Source organism: Artemia franciscana, chromosome 14 (genome assembly GCF_032884065.1).
Source record: "Artemia franciscana chromosome 14, ASM3288406v1, whole genome shotgun sequence".
In the NCBI taxonomy this organism is placed as follows: Eukaryota; Metazoa; Arthropoda; class Branchiopoda; order Anostraca; family Artemiidae; genus Artemia; species Artemia franciscana.
The window spans coordinates 38,694,134-38,718,857 of NC_088876.1; the positions used below are offsets into that span (position 1 = coordinate 38,694,134).

The 24,724-nt window shown below is 35.9% G+C and overlaps 1 protein-coding gene across 3 annotated transcripts in view; it reads right to left on the bottom strand.

Annotated features, from left to right (window-relative positions):
- The window catches only part of LOC136035685 (reelin-like), a 538,294-nt gene extending 516,018 nt beyond the window's left edge, over positions 1-22,276 (bottom strand). For all 3 annotated transcript variants that reach the window (XM_065717615.1, XM_065717614.1, XM_065717616.1), the window contains exons 1-4: positions 22,085-22,276; positions 13,551-13,657; positions 10,466-10,590; positions 1,888-2,052 (exon numbers count right to left, since the gene is read on the bottom strand). In XM_065717615.1, coding sequence (XP_065573687.1) covers positions 1,888-2,052; positions 10,466-10,590; positions 13,551-13,657; positions 22,085-22,274 — 587 coding nt within the window. In that variant the 5' untranslated portion in view covers positions 22,275-22,276. The remainder of the gene's footprint in view (positions 1-1,887; positions 2,053-10,465; positions 10,591-13,550; positions 13,658-22,084) is intronic.
- Positions 22,277-24,724: the final 2,448 nt, after the last annotated feature.

The window sequence follows — 24,724 nt, forward strand, 5'->3', positions numbered from 1 at the left end:
AAATTTTAAGATGGCCCTTTTTTTAAAACAGTCAAAACATCATATAATAATTCCTCCAAAGGGTCACGCCCCCCAATCCCAGAGAGAGGGTTGTAAGATATACACCGGGACATATACGGTTCTTATGGAAGGAGTGGTCTTACAGACTTTTGAGGAGGCTCATTTGATTGGAAATCAAATGCCCCCACAGACCTCGGGGCAAGGATTGCGAATTATCCAATTTTTCAATTTTTAACATGCAGAAATTATTATTGGTAGTGGTGAGAATGATTAATCATGGGTACAACCGGACAGACTAAGGTTATTGACGTAAAATTTTGCAGAATTTTTCGCGGAAACAATCATAGCAAACAAAATACAATAGGAATTAAAATAAATGAATATATAATGATTAAAAAGAGTAAAACTTAAACTGAATATTCTTAAAAAGAACAAAAATTGAAAAAAAAAGTTTGGCTACTGCACCCTTCCCAAACTGTAAAAGTCTAAAATCTATTGCGTCATGGACGCTTTACTGAAAACAATGTGTGTCATGAACAGTCTTGGAAAGAACAACTAAAATTAAACTGAATAATTGAAATATAATGATTTTAATTGCAACATTTTATTTCGCTCAAATTTTTATTTTTATTTTTAATTTTGCAATAATTAAAAAGAAAATACTTGTAAAATAATTCTTTTGAAAACTGTTTGTGTCTTGAACAGTCCTTGGAAAGAACTAGTTAAATGAAACTGAATATTTAATATATAGATAATAATGATATTGAATGTCGAAAGCTCAGCAATACAAGATTTTATTTCATATTAATTCTTATTTTTACTTAAAATGTTGCAAGTACAAAAGAAAACATTTGTAATATAATTCGTTTTCAGTAAAGCGTAAATGATACAGTAGGCCTATACAGTAGGACTATACAGTTAGGGGAAGGGGAAGTAGTTTTCATTCGTTTAAAGATTTATTTGCATATCCGATTGAGATTTTGATCATTTTAAGATTTATTTATTCATTTATACTTGTTCCTACTGTATGTTTGATTGCTATGATTGATTATTTAATTTCTATTCGGTTTGGGTTTCATTTATTCGTTAATAGTAATGTCTGGTAACTTCGAGTTTGAATTTATTATGGGAATTCATTTCTGTTAATCTTAAGTTTAATACAGCCTTCACTATTGCTTAAAAAACTTTTTTCGGAAAGTACTTTTCAATTAATTTGATAAGCATCATGTCAAGCAATATGCTTCCCATCGTAATCTATCTAATACCTATGTAATTTCTATGTTTACTCTGATCACCTTCCTTTATGAAGGGATTTAATAAAACTTTTCCTATAATGTATTGGTACTTTCCTTGTGTTAAAATGATTTCATAATTTTCAGTATTTCATCGGTAATTTTGTAACCGCAATATTTCAAAAACTTACTTACTCTGCTATCCGCACCTAATGCCAGGCTGCTGCCAGGTATTTTGAAGGCGGGTTATGAAAAAATATTTATTTGACAATTTCAATAAGAAGTAACACAAAAATCCCCCCCTGCGTACTCCCCCACCTAATCCCCTTAATATTTTCAAACATTTTATTAGGCTACGCTATCTAACTACTCCTTATCAAATAAATCTTCTTTGATTTTTAAGCAAATAAAAATATTGGGTAATAGATTGACATCATAGAGCCAAAAGAGTATTCAGGATTTTTGTTCGGGGTGTTTCAGGAGAAGCTTTTCAAAAAAATAAAAAACGCATCAAAAAGTTGTTTACATGGATTCTTTCAAGTTTTTACGACTTGTAAAAATATGGAGGGGGGATTCAAACCAGGTGTTTTACCCCCTGGATACAGCCTTGTATGGAGCAGTGAACAAATTGTTTTTCTGCAAGTATGATACTTACGAATAATACCCAGGGTTTTCTTGTTCAAAGCCTTCTTTGAGGAAGATCCATGAGCCGTCTGATTCAATGACTGGAGGTAGAACGGCCGTCCCTTCTTCTTTTTCACATATTTCATGCACTTTCACATCTTTCATTACGATCCTCATTTCCCGCACTAGTGTTACTCTAGAAGAAAAGATTTAGAAATTAGAAAGTCTCTAACTAGAAGTTAGAGACAAATAAGTGAACGATTTATTTTTTGAGAATTATAATAAGGAGAGAAATTGACAAAAGAAATTAATCATATTATTCTTCATTTCTAGCCTCTCCATAGGCTGCATTCGCCACTTCTCCCTCTAGAAGCATACCCCCTCCCGGTTTTGTTTAGAAATTTTTACCTTTTAGAATATTTACCCCTATAGATTTCCCCCACCCGTAACTTTGAGAAATGTGTTTTTTGGAGAAATTTTATTAAAATTCCTTTTTGGTATTTTCCCGGAAAAAATTGAAGAAGAAACAACAAAATTTCCCCTTCTTGATTTTGGAAAAAAACATTGCCCCCATCCCCATACACTTTCATGAATTGAGGCAACTGGTGAACGTAATTTTTTTAGTCTCATCCCTCAGTTAGTCTGAATAACTATGATTCTTTAAAAAGTTACATTTAATTTTGGACATAACTGTGAAGGAAAACCCTCAGGGTAATGAAAGTTGCAGAAGCATCTTTGAAGTAATGACCACTCCTGTCAACCCTTCGGTTTTACTGTAACTATCAATAGTAACTATTAATTGAAGTAACTAACAATTTTAGAGTAAATTTTAAAGTAACTAACAATTTTTCAATTTTACTGAACCAGCGCTGCCTCCTGGAAGGTTCATAGAGCAGTCACACCTGTGAATACAAATTAAACTACGCACACCTGCACCGCCAGTAACTGTGTCTTCTACTTAATTTGGTGAGTTGGGTTGTGTTTAATTTTCAATGATAATTTGTATGATTAATCGACCAGGTTCTAAGATTTAAGGCAAAAATATTTGAAATTAGAAAGCCTGAAAGCTCTGAATAGCGATTTTCCTGTCCTATAATGAATCTGATAAAATAATCTGGATCTGATGAAGGATCAAATTTGTGTTTTCAAATACTATTTTCCAAATTATCAAAATGATTGATTACAATTTTCATTTCTCGTTAAAATTTTCCGCATAAACGTTTACAAATGAAACAAATGTAAAACGAACAAAAATCACTACAAACAAGAGTTTGGCTACTGCCTCTTTCCCTAGCTGTAAGAGTCTAAAGTCTACTGCGTCATTGGTGCTTTAATGGTGATCGGGTGGTATGTATCGGCTACCCCTCAATAAAACCATTACATGTTAACAATAGCCGCCCTTGTTCTTGGAGCGGTAGGTTTTTTCTAACCCTGGAGGCACAGTTATTTGAACTTTGGACTATTTTGAACAAAATGGCTATCTCAAAATTTTGATCAGATGCATTGGGGAAAAAAGAGCAAGGGGGACTACTTGCCCACCGATCACTTTCGACTCTTAAAACGGAAGCTAGAACTTCCGATTTCCAATCAAATGGACCCCCTCTGAAGTTTATATGGCCATTCCTTCCTCACGAAGTGCCTCTGGGAGAAAATAATAAATGCATAATAAAACATTGAAACTATTTGAGAATTTTTTATTCAAATATATTTGCAGCTGTTATCTTTATTTTTCTATGTGATTAATTTTAATTTCTGTTCGTTTTGGTTTTCATTTATTCTTTAATAGTAATTTCTGGTCTTTTTGAGTTTGAACAATAATAAGAATTAATGTCTACTGCTCTTTAGTTTATATGGCTCTTTACTTCCCTTATTTATAGACGTATAGCTTAAAACCCTTAACCCCGGGCTCTAGGAGACTGCATCAACCCCGGAGACAGTGTTACATGACCTTTGGACTATTTTGAACAAAATGGTCATTTCAAAATTTCAATCGGATGCATTTGGAGAAAAGAGGACAGGGAGCAGGGCTAGTTGCCCTCTGATGATTTTTAACTCTTAAAAAGCGAATTAGAATTTTTAATTTCCGATCAAGTGAGCCACCTCCAAACGATATACGACCTCCCCTTCCATAAAAACTTTATATGCCCCAAGTTATAAATTGCAACCCTCGCCCCCAAGCGCTGGGGTTTGTGCCAACCAAAGCAGTATTAATATACAATCTTTTGACAATGAACAAAATGGCTATCTCAAAATTTCGATCAAATGCATTTTCGGAAAAAGGGTGCAGGAGGGGGGGGGCTACATGCCATCTAATCACTTTTGACCCTTGAAAATTGAACTAGAACTTTCAATTTGCAATTAAATTAGAATCCTCCAAAGTTTATGCGACTACCCCTTCCATAAGAATCTTATATGCCCCCAAGGAATAACTTGCAAGCCTTACCTCCAGGCTTTGGGGGCTGTGTCCGCCTCGGAGGAATTTTAACGTGATCTTTGGACTATTTCAAACTAAATAGCTATCTCAAAATTTCAATCGGATTTATTTCAGGTAAAGAGTGCGAGGGAGGGGGGTTAGTTGTCCTTCGATCATTTTTGATTCTTAAAAAGTTCGCTAGAGCTTCCGATTCCCAATCGCATGAGCCCCTACGAAGTTAATATGACCGTCGCTTCAATAAAAGCCTTAAATGTCCCCTGGGCATAATTTACAAGACTTGCCCCCAGGCTATGGGTGGTTGTGTCTACCACGGAGTTTTTGTTATCTGATCTTTAACTATTTTGAAAAAAAATGGCTCTCTCAAAATTGTAATCGGGAACATTCGGGGAAAAGAGGGCGTGGGAGGGCTTTTTGCCTTGCAATCACTTTCGACTCTTACTAGGGGCACTAGAGCTTCAGACTCAGGGCTTTTGTTATTCTATTATTAACATCTTCACTGCATCCACCATCTTTATTAATAATACTACTCAGGTAATTGAAGCTATCCAGTTGATCGATGTTCTCGTTACCGAGCGTCAACTGCTAACGCTTAATCTATTCCCGTTCAAGATTACTTAGTTTTCATAGCATTAATTTTCAAACCTATTCTTGAACACTAAACTCTCAAGACCTCCAAAAACCCATTCAATTTACTATCCGATTTTCTTTAGTTTACGACTTTTTTGTAATTTCATAGTTAAGTCTATTTTTTATTGATTATATCCGACCATGTCAAGGGCCCTTTTACACTTTTGGGCCACCTGTGTTCTTTCCTTGTTTTTATAGTTCGAAAATCTGTTTTTTTTACATTTTGTACCCTCCTTTAACAGTCCTAATCTTAGTTTTTCAGCTTTAATTATACTCCTACATCAAGCGATACTAGTCAAAAGAATTCATTTAATTTTAAACAAGTTCTTTTCTCTTTTATTTCTCATTAATCTTGTTTTCACATTTTCATACACCCTTATAACACTTCTAAGCTTAGTTTTTAAGGTTTCCGCACAAACCCATACCAGCCCATATTAGTTAAAAGCATTATTTTATTAATTTCGATCAAATCTTCAGCAAAATGTAATTCTAGGAGAATTTCACTCTCTCATTTTATACCATGCTCTCCCATAACCTTTGCTGTTTTCCTTGAGACAAAGTCCATAAAAAAATCTATACAAGTGGATATTGAACCATGCTTTACTATATATAGTAACCATGCTTAACTATCGCCCAGTAGTAACCAAAATTCTGAAAACGGAAAATTTACTGAAAAAAGCAAAGAGTCAGAAAAAATTTTCTTGACTATCAACATACCAGTAGATACATCAAAAGAATCAGCTTATTATGCTGAATCTAAATATATAAGATTCATCAAGTTTAGAGTTATCCATCAAAAATTATGAACCTGAAGCAATTTGCCTGATTTTGAAACAGGGGGAAAACACCCTCGGAAATTCAAAGAATCTTAATGAAATTCATGCCATCATATTCAACGTACCAGAGACCCATACTTCATTAGTTTCAAGCTCCTACAAAAATGTCATATCATATCATATTCATCATATCATGTCAATATCATCATATCATGTCATATCATGTCACATCATATCATATCGTGTCATATCATATCATGTCATATCATCATATCATATCATGTCAATCGTACAAAAATGTCAAATAAAATATCAAAATTTGTGTGTATCACGACTTTGCGGACACCCTGTGGAACATTGGAGAGGGATTAATCTCCTATCTGCAAAAGTGTGGAATCTTGTGTTTTTTGCCAAAAGAAAAATAAGGGATGCGTATTTCTTTGTTCTTTTTTTTCCGCATGAGTAATTGTATTAAACCAATGGTCCCATAAAATGGGAAGAGGGCTAATTCAGAGGGAAAATAGAGTTCTAAAACCATTTTAAAGTGACCAAAAAGATTGTGGAAAAACTAGCTCCGCTACCACGCCCCCTCCTCCAAAGTCACACAACCAAAATTTGAGATAGTCATTTTGTTCAACATAGTCGAAAAGTCCCTGAGGAAAAGCGCCGTAAGTTAAGAAAGTTGCCTATCGTTTACATACAGTATTTGTTATTGGGAATTAAACAGACATATTTTTTTTTGAAGCGTGGGTTTCTGTGGGGGTGGGGTATTTTTCAAAGGGAAGATTTCTCTGTAGGGAGGGATGTTTCTGGGGTAAATATTCCATGAGTTATTTTACATTTAGAGGCTGGGGGGGATTTGCAAAAATTTCTATATGAAATTCTTTTTTATCTACTTTACTTTCTCTTTGGTGACTCAATTTTACACGTGAAGGTATTCTGGGGGATATTAGCCAGGAGAAATTTTCTGAGGGGCTAGAACAGTCTAGACGATGTTTTTGTGGGGAGGAGGATTGTCTGCGGGATTAATTCTCCATGGGAGAGTTTTTTGTGGGATAAATTTCCCACGGAAAACTTTCTCATGGGGAAGGGGAAGGGAGGAATTTCCCACGAACGTGGAATTTCCGGTATGATTGGAAAAATGATCAGAAATTAAATAAAAACAAGCTTTTTCCAAATGAAAGTAAGGAGAATTCTTCAGGTGGAATTTTCCCCAGGAAATATTTCAGCAGATAATTGTCCAGGAGGGATTATCTTGGGGAGAAGAAGATTTACGCGGGAGTAGTTTCCCATCGAGGAATTTTTCGGGAGAACTTTCCACGCAGGTGGGATTTCCTGAAATTATTCAATATTCAACAGAAATTAAATAAATAAAACAAGTTTTTTAACTGAATGTAAGGAGCAGCACTTAAAACGAACAGAACATTTTCGTTATTTGAGGGGGAGCCCTTCCTCAACGCCTCGCTATTTGTACGAAAATTTGACTTTTTATTCCAAGTCTTTAAAAACGACTTCTGAAACACGTGGCCGTTTAATTAAAATAAGGAGCTTTTTTTAAAGTGTTAAAAACTTTAGTGGGAAGAACAAGGTATTGAGGAGAGGGTAGCTCCCCTCGCATCTATCTTCTATATATATAAAAATAAGTTGTCTGTGTGTGTGTGTCGAGTGACGTCATGTTTGTGTGTCGACTGACGTCATGTTTGTTGACTGACGTCATTATAATGATTGAGCTGTATGCGTCATGAAGTTGTTTGTCGACTGACGTCATGTTTGTCAACTGATGAAATTACATACCGGGACACAAATAACGACCGGGACACAGGGAATATAAATGACGACCGGGAACCTCAAAGAGAAATTACAGACTGGGACACCCGGACACAAATCACGACCGGGACACAGGAAATATAAATGACGACCGGGACCGGGACACAGGGGTTGTTCGAATAGAAATTGCAGACCGGGACACCGGGACACAAATGACGACCGGGACACCGGGACACAGGGAATATAAATGACGACCGGGACACTCAAAGAGAAATTACAAACTGGGACACCGGGAAACAAATGAAGACCGGGACACAGGTAATATAAATGACGACCGGGGCACAGGGACACATCATTAGAATAATGAGGTATAGATCTGAATACGGATTGTTTTTCCCATGGGCAACTATATGTTGCATGTTCAAGAGTCAGTAAACCTGACAATCTATTTATATGCACAGACAATGGGACAGCGAAGAATGTTGTATATTCGCATGTTTTACGTAGTTAAAAACATATATATATATATATATATATATATATATATATATATATATATATATATATATATATATATATATATATATATATATATATCTATTCAAAGGTGAGACACAGGGACACAACTACAATGGCGCGTAACGATTTACGCGCGCGGGGGGGGCTTGGGGGGCGCGAAACACCCCACCAACAAGGTGTTGGGGTGGCGCGAAGCCCCACCCCAACAGCTAGTATAAAATAATTTCTGTTCGTTTTCAACTTTTAATGCTGCTCTTTACTTTCAGTTGAAAAACTTGTTTGTTTTGATTCAACACCACACAAGGACAGAAGCTATCCCATATCCATAGATATTATCCCATATCCTTGATCCCATATCCGTTATCCCTTATATCATAGATATTAAAGTTATTATGCCGGATGATTCAGACGCTGGCTCATAATTTATAAAACTGAGGACTAAAGGGGTGTGATACCTCACTTTCCAATTTTAAATATAATAATAAAAATTTGGTCGAAGTATCCCCTCCCTTACCTATAACATTAACTATTACCTATTACCCTTACCCTATTACCTTACCTATTACCTCTCTTACCTATTACCTTGCTGTTTTTCTCCTAAATCCTTATCTACGGCATCTCTAAAAGTCTAAAACCGCAAAAAGTATTATTATACTAAGCCAATACCTCTATAGTTACCACACTCACTCTCACCACCTTTGTTACAGAGGGGTTTAATAAAAGCTTTCCTGAAATCGCTAGGTACTTCCCCTTTTTCAGAAATTATATTCATAGTCTTCAGTAATTTGTTTCAAACTTCACAACAACCATGTTAAGAAAAACTATCTACTACACTATCACCATTCCGGGTCTTATTATCTTTTAACCCTTTTCGTATTGCCTCTCGAACTTCCTCGTAAAATAAATCTTACTTCACTTCCAAGCTGTCAAAAACTCTTTGAGTCTATTCTAAAACATTTCTCGCCCCAAAGGGTATCAATCCAGCACACGAGAAATTAGGTGTTTGTTGAATATTCCCACAATAATAGGAACACATTTCCTACATTAATAAATCAACTAAATTACGCGTTTTCCCCTTTATAGCTCTACTCACCACCGATACAGCCACCGTAATTCCACCTACAGAGAAACAGAGAATTTACTTGTAGAAAACTATGTGGCTCCAAGACTTCTCGTCCTTTTGTACTTTCTTGAAACTTAACACCAAGTAACTAACTAGGTTTTGAGTTCTTCTTAGTGTCTTAAAATAGTCCCAGGCTTACCCATCAGACTATTTGATGCATATTTTTAAAAAAGCGGGCCGAGGAACAACGTGATTGGTTGCGAAAAATACGTCACAGAAACAATTTAATAGATAAAACCACACTCATTAACAGAGAAATAGAAGTGTAATCTCTTTTTTTTCTCTTTTCTACAAAGAAAGCTGTAAAAGAGTAGTAAAGTAGAAAGGAGGGTAATAGCAAAGAGAATAGTAAGATAATGCAATAAAATGGCTGAAAATAACAAAGCATTCCGAGATAAACGCGGGAGTGGAGACATTTTTGGGTACTTCTCTTTTTTTCTTTTTGACTTCTTCTTTTTTCTTTCTCTTTTGTTACTCTTTTTTCCCTTTTTTGCTTTTTTTTCCTTCGATTTAACCCGGTTACAGTGGTTTGGGATTACTAAAATCCGGATTATCTTCATTGAAAATCTATTTAAAACTATACAGTAGCCACAATATGATTCTCAATACAAAGAGAGCAAAAAAATAGTGATCTTACAGATATAGAGTAATGCCGAAGCCCAAGAGAGAAAGAAAAAACATTAATATGCAACACTTGCGAGTAAAAACTTTACTTTAATCCGATTGGATTAATTTTCTGACATGTTCTCGCATGCCTGTCGCATTATGCCTCCGCTGTTACCTTTACGCATTATTCCCCCGTCGTTTACGCATTATTTTGATGAGAGCAATATTTACACGTAATACACGCAATCAAACTTTGAGACAGTAAAAAAGAACGCATTTTTGACGTAATACGTTAAATATTTTTTTGTTCCAAGAGCACACTGCCTTTCAATGACGAACAAGATCTTCTATGACAAAGAATATTTTGACACCTTCATTAGAAATTCAGCTTAGAATATTTAGGCAATATTAAGAAGAAAGTTTAAAGCTCAATACTTTGGATGAACCCAGTTATTGAACTTTCAGAAAAATCCACTGAATAAATCGGAAGTAATTATTTTGTTTTGTGTAAATATGTTAGTTTTAAGTTTAATGCTTTAATATGTCTGCTGATGACAATCTCGTATATGCGGTCGAAATATCCAGAATTTTCTATCTGTTTTCACTATCTAATAAATGGATTTATCCCCATTTGAATGTTTATTTTTCCGTAAAAGTAATGCAAAACCGGATTGGGTCTTTACCACAAAATTTTACGCCAATAAGAAGAAAAAACTATTTTACCTCAATACTTGTTTAAAACTGAACTTGGACTCACATAAAATCCACACATCCTGTTCCTTTAGGTGGTGCCTGCCAGAAAAAATTTGCCTTTGTTTGTAGACGTCTGCTTTGATGTGAGTATACAAGAGAGCACAAATTACCAGCATTACTTCCTCCAACCTAAATAAGAAGCAAATGTCAAGACCACAGCTTAGATACCAATACAGTTATGAAAACTCAATTTATTTTAGGGACACCGTGCGCGGTAGCCATGCTAGCGGCTGGAGACAGGAAACTGGTATTGGTATCTAATTGGTAACAGGAAACTGGTATTGGTACCTAAGCTGTGTATGCAACAAAACAAAATTGCTTTCCCGCCTATGGTGCTGTAGTACGATCTACGCGTCGGAGCACGGGTTTGCAGGAGGCGCCAAGTTAAGAGCTCAGTAACAAAAGCTTCACATGGGCAAGATAGGAGTTTTCATAACTGTGTTGGTATCTAAGCTGTGGTCAAAACAATCAGACTAACTACTAACCTTAGGCCCCAGACACACTTGGCGTTTTTTATTGAGCGTTTGTTTTACCTTGCATTCTTTTTACCGGGCGTTTCGTTTGCCGTTGTTATACTTGTGCGTACACAGTGGGCGGTAAACACTCTACCGTCGCAACATCAGTCGTAATAGATCATACATTTTCATAATAGATCATAATTAGATCATAGGATAGGTCGTATGAGACCATACATCATGGTCTTGCTGCACAGAAACTGTGCAGCAAGAAATTGCATCCATGTGTTGTATGTAGCTTCAATAGAGAATAAATTCTTGCATTAACATTATTTCACCGTCGATTGAAGAGGAAACAAAAAAATAGACTTATTTGGGTTCATCAAATCAATAAAACCAATTTTTGTATTTTCACTGAAAATTATTGAAAAAACGACAAGTTTGCCCCCCCCCTCCCATACTAATTGAAAAATAAATAGTATACCACAATATTCGTATGAATTTATTATACGTACAAGAATTGGGGGGGAGCAGTTAAACTAGAAGCTATTCGGAAACCAATAGGGAGAAACTTTCTTAATACAAATGAATCACAAATTTTGTTTAAATTGTATTTAGTTTAGGGACCATAAATTGGATTAACACTTATTTTTTCCATTTATGATAGATAGACTTTCAATTGTTTAGTGTCGAAGTTAAGGCATAATTTGGGTCCAACTCCCGACACTTAAAACTTTCTTGAATTTCTTGGCAACTTCTAATAAAATTATCTTGCAGTTTGTTTTTTTTCGGTTTTTTCTAATTGCCCTCAACCTCTCAAAAAAAGAAATTCATTTATGACTGCCAATTTAGTTTATCTTTTTTTAATATTCCCTTTGCGAACACACTCTTTCATCGGTAGCCGTCAGCGGGGGAAAAAAAAGCCAAGTGTGTACAATATCGACTTAGACGTTAAAAAAAAATTTGTATTTTGACGTTCATTTATTGTATTGAAGACAGATGGCTGCACTGCTGCAGTCGACGTTTGTTTTATTGAGTGTTTTTATTTACTGCACATTCTGCAAGTCGAAATACTATCCTATACACCTCCAAGAAACTCTCAGTAAAACAAACATAAAGTATGTCTTGGGCCTTAAAGGGAGTATCATACTCTATAACAATCTGAACATGATGGACATTATGAGGATACTGTGAATATGATGATGAATTTGAATATGATCATAATGGACGTCAGCCTTTTATTGTCCAGTTGAGGCCTAACATTTTTCTAGCTCATGAGGAAAGAAGGAAATAGTTATAGAGGATATAATCTAAAAGGGAGTAATTCTGGAAAAAAAATAATATTTAGTCGATTTTTCGATGGAATGTAGCTTTGTTGAATAAGTTCTAATCAATATTTTTGATGCTGAATTTGAGATGGACAGAGAGGAATATTACTGTAGATATGAATGAAAATTTTGTGTGACCTTTGATCTTCTACTTGTCTGACGTCACCGCGAGCTCTGTAATAGAGTTCTCTGATGTTTAAATCCATTCTAAAGCTATTTTGAAGTACACTGAGCCTTTGTATATAAATAGGAACAGAAAAATATTACCATTTAAAATTGCTGAAAACGAATCTCCTGTTACCACTTGTCAACCCCTCTCTCCCATTACCCCAAGAAATTTTAAGGCTAGGCTTATAATGCCCCGCCTCGCCTTTTCCACCTCTGTGCTGGTAGGCATGTGAATACAATATTTTATGCTACATAGAAAAGGATTGTCCCATTGGGAGAGGCATACTTAAGACAGTTGTCCTGTCTCTTTATCCTGATGAAGCATTTGTTGAAGCTAAAGGAAATGACGATGGCACGGCGACTCTGATTGTAAATGACGTTCTGAGAACAGTTGAAGTACATTTCAGGCCAGGTCCTCTTGAAGATGAATAATTTGAAGACATCGACAACATCATCCCCACAGAAGAAGAGGATGCATTACTTTTGAATGGTGGGCCACGGAAGAAGCAGTTGAAATCCGCCAACCCGAAACCGAGGAAACAGAAAAGAATCTTTCTATGGATGGATCATACTCCTACCCCATGTGTGGAGAAGTCGGCGAGAATTTGCTTACTTTCTGATCCTTTGCCCTGCATTATTGGATTTAAGGAAATATTTTTCTAAGTGAGGCGGGGTCAAGTGGGTCGTTGGTTTCATAAACGGGTACAAATGGGAATGACACATAGAAAAAATAAGAGGAAGAGGGAGATAGGGGAGAGCTTAAAATGTTGTTTTATGCATGTAATTTGTTATTTTGTTTATTTTTCTATTTTGTTTTCTATGCATGGCTGAATTCTTGTTTTGAGTGGTAAGAGTATCAGTTTGTGTGTCGCCATGGCCTATGGCTTTTCTGTAATAAATGTCTATATAACTATAACTAACCTAAATGAACTTACTAGTGAAATTTTCTAATATCTATAGATCTATAAAACTAATCCTTTACTGAAAACGCAAAACCAACCTTAAAAAACTGGATGGCCCCTTAGGATAAGATCCAATAAGATTCCAATTTTGAGTTTGATATGATCAAGGTTTTGACATAGAATTATTGGCAGGGTTTGGGAAAGACAGAATTAGATAAATAATTATCTTTACTTACAGGCAGTCCTGGAAGACCTCCAAAGGCTGTGTTAGGGAACTGATTTAGTAGTTTCTGCACGCCTGTCACTAAGAGTGCATCGAAAGGTTCAGTAGACTGTAGAGTGACTGGAATAAAATGAATGAAACAGGATTAATGACTGTAATACCATAAGGAGGAAACTAAAACCTATAAGCTCACACACGTCCATGCTTAGAAACATGAAACCAGTTTTCAAAAGCCATACATAACTAGCTGCAAAAAAAGCAAATAATTACAATAAACAACTGTTCAATTCAGAAGTTTCAAATTCAATTCAAATAATTTGAATTAATAAGTTTATTATCAGTCTTAGCTTGACGCTAGACCTACGCTAGCTAGACGTTAAGACACTTTCAAAAGTTATTTGAAGTGTACCTTGCTTGAAAATTTTTATCATTGTCTTTTTCAGCAAGTTATTTTTTTTTAATATATTACGCTGATGACGTCCGTGATTATAAACCGATATATTCGCTTCCCGTTAAGAGAATGGTTTCGGAGGGGATAGAAGTCGTGGGAAGAGGAGAATATTTCCCGTCGAATTGTTTGAGTAGTAAGAAAGAATGGTTTCTACGTAACCACTGACAAGAAAAGAGAAAGTATGAGCTGATATTATTCAGTTGAGTTCTTAAAATATTGTAGCTGAGTCTATTAACTAATAGGATGGACATAGTATCTTTAAGTTCAACATCCTCCCCAACAATAGACGTAGACATCCCACTTAAACTAATGACACCTAGCCACAAAAAACCATATTCCTGCCAGTTGTGACAAGTACTTCAAATTTGTACTTCAGCATCAAGTATTAAGTACTTCCGATTTTTGCACTTAGTTATCAAGTATTAAGTACCAGACCACAATTTAATTAACCAGTACTTGAGTTTTAAGTACAGAACTTGTACTTAAATAGTACTTCAAGTACTACTTAAATATAACTCTACTAGCACCATTTCTAGCTAAGTCATATCTAGTTGTATAATGGAAATAAAGAAAGTCATCTAATAAAGGCATTATGCAGTTTAAACAAATAATTAAACCCCACGAAAGACAGTAGCGCTCTGCTTCTTTGAACGTTAGTTAGTTTTAGGCAGTAACAGTGCCACATGTATCCGCTTGACGTAAGTCATCCAACAGTCTACCAAAGTAACTAATTACGGGATTCTAGATACTTCTAGGGATTCTTCAACGGGTATTTTCTTCTTTTTCCACTTAGTCCGAACTGCACCATTCTAGGTCAAGAAACATTGAAAGAAGTGTAGCCTCCGTTGCTCAAGGTAATGATTTGTCGTCTGGTGGAGATGCTGGTACTGGGAATTTGCTTTTAGCAATGCTAAGCACTCCAACCTGAGGTCTCTTAGAAAATTCCTTTGTAGAGGCAAAATGGATCCTCCAGTTGAAAAAAGTCTTTCAACAGGAGCTGAAGATGGCAATATACAGTTGTACTTTCAAAAAACTTGCTACTCATGAGGGTAAACCTTAAGAGCGCAAAGGTCCCTCCGTTTGCCTCCTTGAAACTGCAGAGCCTCTATCTTCACTTTGTTAAATGCAGAGTTAGACAGTGATGAATTGCTCTCATTTTCTGAGATTTAGTAGAAACCATCACCTGACAAGTGATTGGAATTGTCGCCATCAGGATCACTTGTTCTCATCCTTTTAGCCTCCTCAACCAACATTGTTGCAGGTGCTTCTTTCCAGCTGTTGGGAAATATTTTGTTTTTGCAGCACACCCATGTTCCAACTGAACTACCGCTCAACATAATCTAGTAGTGCACCAACCAATGGAGCAGTGTACTTCACAGACTGCTTGAGCTTCATCAGTTTTTTCTGAAGGCTTTTGATTGTCAGGTAAATGTTACCAAAGAAACATTTTTCTTCGGCTTGAAGCATGTTTAGGCAATTACTAGTGGCTCCAAAACAGTCATGTACTCCTCCATAAACTCAATTTCGTTTGGCTTTCCCATGGCTTTTGCGGCGCATCACAGACAGTATTTAACTTTCCAGCACTTTTGACATTCAACTACTCGTCGTAGTGAATCATACTCCGAACTCCACCATGTTGCTACTGGACGGGACAACTTTTTCTCGTAGACATCTGCAAGACAATCACTGTTTTTAGTGTTGTGGCTGAGAGAATTCCAGAGACTAGAGCATTTGCCAGAAAAGGGATAAAAGACTCTCTTGTAAGCCGGGTCAGCCAACGCATCTTTGGAATCACTCAAAGCTATCAAGTTGAGAGTATGACTGGCGCACCAATAATGCTGTGGCAAACAAAAGTGTGCATCATCGACATAATCACTGGATTGACTGGTTCCATGAACTTTGGTTATCTCATCCAGCAATCAATGTCTTTCATCCAGCAATGCATACAGATCTGCAACTCAATCTCAATTTCATTGATTTATTCTTCTTCCTGCTCCTTTTTCTTACAAATCCCTGAAAGCCTTCATAAAGCTTGATGCAGTGTCTGTGACAATCCCCCTTACTTTGGTCAAATCATTTTTTATACCATACTCTTTAAAGATTTTCGAAAAACTTCTCTACAATCTTGTCATGTGTATGCGACCCTTTGAAGTGGCGTACAGCCAAGGTCATAGAAATCCAATTGTTAGCCTGATCGATCACATGTGCAGTGACTCAGAGAAAGCCCTTCTTTACGGCTGACCAGATATCTTCAGTCAGACAGATATACTCCAAGCCACTTAGTGTTTCTCTCAGGCTTTTTTCCAGATCTTTTAATTCGTCATCCAACTTGTTTCCAAGGATCTTCCTACAAATAACAGTGACGGTTGAAGCCAGTCCTGTAACCAGTCATTTGAGAGCTGGTCTTTCCACTGTATGCGATGACCACAGTTTTTCAACAATGTAGTCCAGAATCAGTTCAGTTACTTTTTCAGTAGAAACCTTGGTGCTTTTTTTCTCAAAGAAATCAGCTTTCAGTCTCTTTGAAACGGGAAGCAAGTTAACTTGATGTTTGTTCCCTCTTCCTGGTCTTCTTTTGCGGCTGGCTCCGCCTCAGCTTTTGATCCAGAGCTACTTCCAGCTTGAGATCCTGATGCAACCACTTCTTTTCTTTTCCTGGCATTTAAGGCAAAAAATTTCGAGTAGAGAGCAGGGTGAAAAGCCTACAGTAAGCAAGATATTTTTACTTTTGTCGAGAAGATGCTACTTATACCAAACTAAAAATATCTAGTCAGGTAAAATAAAATATGATATGTTTCTTGTTATGCAACATATAGACTCTCCTAAAATAATCGCTTGTACAATTATGACTTATTTGATTCCTTAAAACAAAGATGGAAAACAATTTAAACAATATATCAGTCAAACTAACACACACTTACATTGATATGAAATAGCTGACACAAGCCTCAGAACCTAACCTATAGTCTAGAGTCAAAAAAAAAGGAAAAAGTCGGGTACTCTTCTTAAGAAAGGGAAAAGGCTGCGATTTACAAGAATAATGTCAGCCTTCTTTATGGTACTTGGTATTTACCAAGTGGCAATTTCTGTCTGTCTGTCGGTCCCGGTTTTGCTTGTTTGGGCACTTCCAGATAAGCTAGGACGATGAAATTTTGCAGGCGTATCAGAAATCAGAACAAATTAAATTAGAAATAGTCGTTTTTCTCATTCTACCATCCGGGGGGGGGTGAGAGTGGGAGGACGATTAATTCAGAAAAAATAGAAAAAAGTAGGTATTTTTAACTTACGAACGGGCGATCAGATCTTGATGAAATTTTATATTTTAGAATGATATCGTGTCTTAGAACTCTTATTTTATATCCCGACCTAATCCGATGACACTGAGAGGAGTTGGAGGGGGAACCTGAAATCTTGGAAAACGCTTAGAGTGGAGAGATCAGGATGAAACTTGGCGGAAAAAATAAACACGCGTTCTAGATGGGTTATTGACATAACCAGAACCGATCCACTCTCTTTGGGGGAGTTGGGGGAGGAATTTGATTAATTCGGAAAAGTTAGAAAAATGTATTTTTAACTTAAGAACGAGTGATCCGATCTTAAGGCAAATTGACATTTACAAGCACATCATAATTCAGACCTTTTATTTTAAATCCCAACCGAATCCGGTGTCATTTGAGGGAGTTTAGGCGGACCGGAAATCTTGAAAAACGCTTAGAGCGGAGAGATCGGGATGAAACTTAGTGGGAAGAATAAGCACAAGTCCTAGATACGTGATCAACATAACCGGACCGGATCCGCTCTCTTTGGGGGATTTGGGGTGGGGGGGACATAATTCGGTAATTTGGAAAAATGAGAAAAAATTAGGTATTTTTAACTTACGAACGGGTGATTGGATCTTAATGAAATTTGATATTTAGAAGGAACTCGTGTCTTACAGCTCTTATTTTAAATCCTGACCGGATCCGGTGACACTGGGGAGAGTTAGAAGAGGAAACTGGAAATCTTAGAAAACACTTAGAGTGGAGAAATCGTGACGATACTTGGTGGGAAGAAAAAGGCCAAGTCCTAGATAGGTGATTGACATAACCAGACAGGATTTGCTCTCTTTGAGGGAGTTGGGGGGGGGAGAGTTGATTCGGAAAATTAGAAAAAAATTAGGTATTTTTGACTTAATGAAATTTGTTATTTAGAAGGACCTCACGTCTCAGAGCTCTTATTTTAAACCCCAACCGGATTTGGTGAGATTAGAGGGGGGAGGTCAGAGGGGGGAACCGGAAATCTTGGAAGATGCTTAGAGTGTCTTACGTATCTTCCCAGATACGTAATTGACATAACCAGACCGGATCCACTCTCTTTGGGGGAGCTGGGGGGGGGAGATTTCCCGTGCTTTGGCAAGTTCAGTGCTTCTGGACGTGCAAGGACGATGATAATTGGTAGGTATGTCACGGACCTGCACAAATTGACCTTATAAAAGTCCTTTCACCGATACGACCATCTGGGGGGGGGCTGAGGTGAGGGGAAATTATGAAAATAGGGATATGTTTGTCTTACAAATGGGCGATTGGATCTTAAAATGAAACTTGATACATAGAAAGATCTCATGTCATAGATGCTCCCCTTTCAATTCAGGATCTAGGGAGTGCAGGGGGAAACAGAAATCTTGGAAGTCGAAAATCTTGGTAAAACTCTTAGAGTGGGGAGATCGGGATGAAACTTGATGGGAAGAATAGGCACAAGTTCTTAATACGTCATTGACATAACCGGACTGGATTCACCCTCTTTGGGGGAGTTGAGGGGATTTCTAGTACTTTGGCGAGTCAGAGAATAAGTACAAGTTTCAGATACGTGATTGACACAAGCGGACCGGATCCGATCTCTTTGGGGGAATGGGGGGATTCCTAGTGCTTTGTCAATTTCGGTGCTTCTTAACGTGCTAGGACGATGAAATCGGTAACTCTAGTACCGAATTTAATTTTAGGTTCCAACCTCGTCACAAGTGCCATATGAGCTCTTGGCTCTTGTTTCTTTTGGTTATAATTCCATTCATTCTGGCCAATGAATGGAACTTCATTGGCCAGAATGGGCAATGAAGTTCCAACTTTTTTCAGGGCCAACTTTTTTCAGGGCCTTTCCTTTGGTGACTGAAACAGGTCCAGCTCTCATTTTGCATCATGGAGCTTACTATTTTCGAAAAAAGACGACAACACCCCCTAAAAGGCTTAGAATCTCAATAAATATTACACCATCTAATTCAGCGCGTAAGAGAGCCCTACTGTAGAGGCTTCAAGCTCCTATCTGCACAAATGTGGAATTTTAAACTTTTTGCCAGAAGAAAGATCACGGATGCATGTTTATTTTGTTTTTCCCCACGAGTGATCATATCAACTCCGCGGTCCTAGAATTTCACAAGAGGACTCATTCGAACGGAAATTAAAAGTTGTAGTGCCTTTTTTAACTGACCAAAGAAATTGGAGGACAACTAGGTCCCCTCCCACCCATATTTGTTTCCCAAAGTCACAGCATCAAAATTTTTAGATAGCCATTTTGTTCATCATAGTAGAAATGTCTAAAAATTATGTCTTTGAGGACAACTTAATCCCCTAGAGTTTCCGGGGGAAGGGCTGGAAGTTATGAACTTTGCCCATGGTTTACATATGGCCTAGTATTGGTTATTGGGAATCAAATAAATTTGGGAACAAATGTTTCTGGTGGGGGAGAGGGTTACGTAGAAGGATCTTTCCATGGAGGAATTTTTCATGGAGAAAGAGAATTTCCATGAAGAATTTATGGAAGAATTTCCATAAATAATGATGAATTTCCCAGCATTATTTAAAAACAATCAGAAATTAAATAAAAAAACAATTTTTTTTCAACTAAAAGCAAGGAGTAAGATTAAAACTTAAAACAAACAGAAATTATTACGTATATGAGGGGGTTTGCCCCCTCGTTAATGCCTTGCTCTTGAGGATAAAGTGTTTTTAGTAATTTAAAAAGAGCTATTGATTCTAATTAAACGACCTTTGTGATTCAGGGGTCATTCGTAAAGAATTGAAACAAAATTCGAACTTTAGCGTAAAAAGCGAGGTACTGACGAGGGGGCAAATCCCCTCACATTACGTATATGAGGAAGTTCGTCTCCTCCTCAATACCTTGCTTTTTACTCTAAAGTTCGAATTTTGTCAAATAATGGCCAATATAAGCAATAATTTGTTTGTGTTATTTCCAGGGAATCTGAGCATTTAATTTTTCCTTTAAGCATCTTCATAACTATGATTTTTATGCAATAATAAACGAAAGATATTGTATGTCGTCGGCTTGTGATTGTTATTAAATAAATAAATAAAAAATTTTTCCATCTGAAAGTAGGGAATAACATTAAAACTTAAAACAAACATAAATTTTTGCGCATACCTTTTAAAGATCTTTTCTATCATTCATTTCAGTCATTTGAGAATTCCTCTGCTTGTGACTTTCATTTTCATAAAAATAGTTTCAACCCCTTTGGCCGTTTTGTTACTATGCCTTACAAAATTAATTCCGCAAAAACCACTAATTTAAGTTACGTGGGAAATTCTTTCCACGAAGAAATTTTTCTTGAGGGAAGGGAATTCTCCATAGATGGGGAGCTGGATTTTCCGAAATTATAAAACTATCAGCCTTTAAATAAAAAACAAGTTTTTTCAACCGAAAGTAAGGAGCAAAATTAAAACTTAAAACGAACAGAAAATATTACGTATATGAGGTGCGTTGCCTCTCCTCAATAGCTCGCTTTTACGTTAAAGTTTCTTTTTTAGCTTTTAAAATAGACTGTTATTCTAATTAAATAGCCTATGTGATTCGAGAGTCATTTTTAAACAACTGGAACAAAAGTCAAACTTATGAAGTTATTATTAGTTTAAAAAAATAAATTAATATAAAAATTTCGTTTTAATTATTCATGTTCGGTGAGCCAAATTCAAAACCTGCACTAATTCAAAAATGTTAAGAAATTAAATAAAATAAACAAGTTTTTTTTAACTGAAAGTAAGAAGCGACATTAAAACTTAAAAAGAACAGAAATTATTCCGTATATGAAAGAGGCTGTACCCTCCTCAACACCCCACTCTTTACGCTAAAACTTTTTGTTGCTATATATAGTAAAGTTGCGGGAAAGTATCAATCTTTAGCGTAAAGAGGGGGCACTGAGTTGTAAGGTCGCTCCTTACTTTCAGTTAAAAACAAACTGTTTTTTTTTTATTTAATTTCTGAACGTTTTTGAATTAATGCAGGTTTTGATTTTGGCTCACCGTCCATGCATAACTAAAACGAAATTTGCATATTAATTTAACTTTTTTGGCTAAATGGCTTTCTCAAAAAAAATTTATTTGATTTTTTTCTATTTAATTTAGACAATAAGAGGGGAGTTGTCAAACTGTAAAATATATGTTTTGCATGCTTAGTTTAAAGTTAGTTCTCAGAAAATACCGGGTTCATTCATTTATTTTTATGGAAGATTAGATTACTCTCGTGTTAAAAGTTTTGAGACGAAAATGAACAACATAAATAATGAAATTGGCAAAACCCAAATAAGATTTGGCAAAATCTAAGGACATCAAGAAATTGGATAACTTTTTTAAGGTAAATCATGATATTATCGGGGGCAGCTGTATACTTGATGACGATTGAGCCAAAACAGATATAATCAGATCGTCAATACCATGCTCAATCCCGAATGCAAGGTTCCTCTTATATTTGATAGATGGTTACACATACTGAACAGCACGTCCAGAAGACCATGACCATCTACCTTGGTTCTATTGTCCAAGGAATGACGCATGGACGGATAATAGATAGACATATCTATTAACAAATCAACTATCATCATTTTTATACAATCCTAATAAGGGGGGGGGGAGATTAATACCAGATTTCTTTCTCAAAGAATTACTCAAAGAATCTCAAAAGAATCAAAGAATTAAAGCTCAAAGAATTAAGTCGAAGCTCAAAACTCAAAGAATAACGTCAAAACTCAAAGGATTACGTCAAATTAAGCAATTTGGCTATTAAACTGCTCAGTCTCTGCCTCCAATTAACCAAAAAAAAAATGAGCAAATTACCTTGGTATAATTTCCCTGATTCATAAACACTATCAGCTCCAGCAATAGTAATGCTAGGAATTATCCCTTGATATGGATTTTCTCTGTCACCATGCTGGCACACAAAATAAAAAGGAGAAGATACGAATGATAAGGGAGATTGAGAAATTACAAATAATGGAAATGTAAGAAAAATGAAAAAGAAGTGCATCGTCTCCCTTTAAACACTTGAATGATTTTCAAAACAGGATGTTATAAACGCCCAATTGATAACGACTGCAGAAATATTGCTAATGAATATCTGGCTCTGAGGGGCATACAAAGTCTGTCTCAAAATGCCATTTTGCTTTTTATTAAATACCAATCAAGAGAAATTTTGTACAAATTGAAGCTTTGAACAATCTGAATTCGATGTTGCTATGTTTTATTGCCCATATTTGTCATCCAGATTAGACTTTACTATCCCTTCCGAGTCAAAATTCAGAGTCCATTTGAAAGTTTGAACTCACCCCCCCCCCCGGTCACCCTCCAACTCACCCAAAATAATGCATATACGCTATTTTGATAGTCTTTGCGTATTTCAATTTGCTGTGGAAAAGACATTGCTATCTTACTGTAAAAGAAGTCCCAGATTAGCCCATAACAAAATTGTTTAGGTGAATCAGTGACATCACATTTTAGATCCTCATCTTTAGGCTCTTGAGAGGAAAAAAAAGTATATCTGCAAAAGACACGGTGTTCTTCAGCAAATAAAGAGCAATTGTGAAGCATCGACCGACATTAGGGACCAATATTAGGACTAATTATGGACATTTAAGCTTCAAACAGTCGAATTTCGTTATTTCTCTGTTTTGCCTTTCATTTCTTCTTTTTTTTCATTTTTCAGCTAAATTAGATTTTATTATTGTTGTCATAAAGATGCATTTTTCCGTAAGCTCTGTTCAGTAAATCGGACTCGTTGATAGTATGCTCAGTATGTTGTCCTTCTATCATAATGAGAAAAGACATTTTCTTCGTATGTTCAGCTTCACCCTAACGGAAGTGTTCCTCGTCTTTCTGATCACAGGTTACACAATGAAATCTTATCAAACAGAAAAAAACCTAATTGTTAATATTTTTCAGTATATGAAACATTTTACGGTACTTTATCTTCAAATAAACTTTTCCAAACAAAAATAATCGGTTTTAGTCCGTCAAATTCACAGATTAGAATATTTGTTTTTTATTATCATCGTAATTTTAAGTTTTGCCTTCCTTAACCCTGCATAATTTGATATGCATTGGGTGTAATCCACACAACTTCTATCACAATAGAAAAAAGAGGGCAATTCATAAAATTCAACAAATCAAACGTCATAAAGCATCATAAGCAAATATGTTTGAGTCAGGTTTATAATAACGCTAATACCTATTACATGTTAACTAATTAACATTAATGTTAGCTAATTACCGTTATAAATAAGATAAGATAAGACTTATTCATCACGAAACACACATACAATATTACATTTTACTATTCCCCCAAAGGCTCTTTGGCCTGTAAAAAAGGGGAAAATAAACGAGCCACTTACTCAGAGAAGAAAACAAATTAAATAATCACTTACTCACAGAGAGGAGAGCAAAAAGGAGAAGAAAAGAAAATATAAATAAAATAAAAACTTTAGAAAACAAAACTAAATAGACTAATAGATTGAATAGATTAAATTAATTATTTAGATCTGTAGATAAAATAGACTCCAATGATATAATAAGGAAATATATATGCATATACATACATACACGCATATGACACATATAAAAATAGATAAAATAATTTCGAAGAAGCCAAAGAATTTTTAATAATTTTCTTGAACAAACCGAATGAATGGCACCTTCGAGCTGATTCGGGCAACTTATTCCATACAATATAACTCGCAATTAAAGGATTAAAGTCTGACCTTACACAAGAAGTAAAAGGAACTTGAATATGATTTTCGGTATTGCGAAGCTTATAATTATTCTGATCAGAGGTGAAAGATGGCGGAACACTTAGGGGATGGGGGAGGTCACCATGAAGCTGAGAAAAAGTAAAACATGCACACGAAAGAATATACAGTGACACGAGATCAAGTAATGGGATAACTCTTGAACGGTTAGTTTCCTTAATGAAGTTTCTAGCTTTATTATAAACCCTAGAAAGTGGTTTTAACAGTGAAGGAAAGGTTGACATCCATACTACTGGACAGTAGGAAACGTAAGATCGGATCAAGGAGTGAAATCAAGATCAATTTCCAAAATTGATCCAGGGAAAATATGTTTGAGTTTCCTTAAAATACCGAGACTCCTGCATATCTTCATTTTAATCAAATCAATGTGACGCTTGAAAGACAAGTTTTCATCAACAAGAATGCCCAAAAAACGAACATATCGATCTTTAGATCTATGAATTATCCCATTTGGCTGATAAATTTCTGATAACTTGGGATAAATCTGAGAAACATGCGAAAATATAAAAAAAATGGACTTCAAATAATTTTAAGATAATCAGCATCAACCCATGAAATTACTCTCTCAAACAAGTATTCCAAGTTTAATCGAAGCTCGGATTCACAGTTTCCCGAAGTGCCGAGTGTGCTATCACCAGCAAAACAAACAAGGACATCAGAAGATGGCAAACTATAG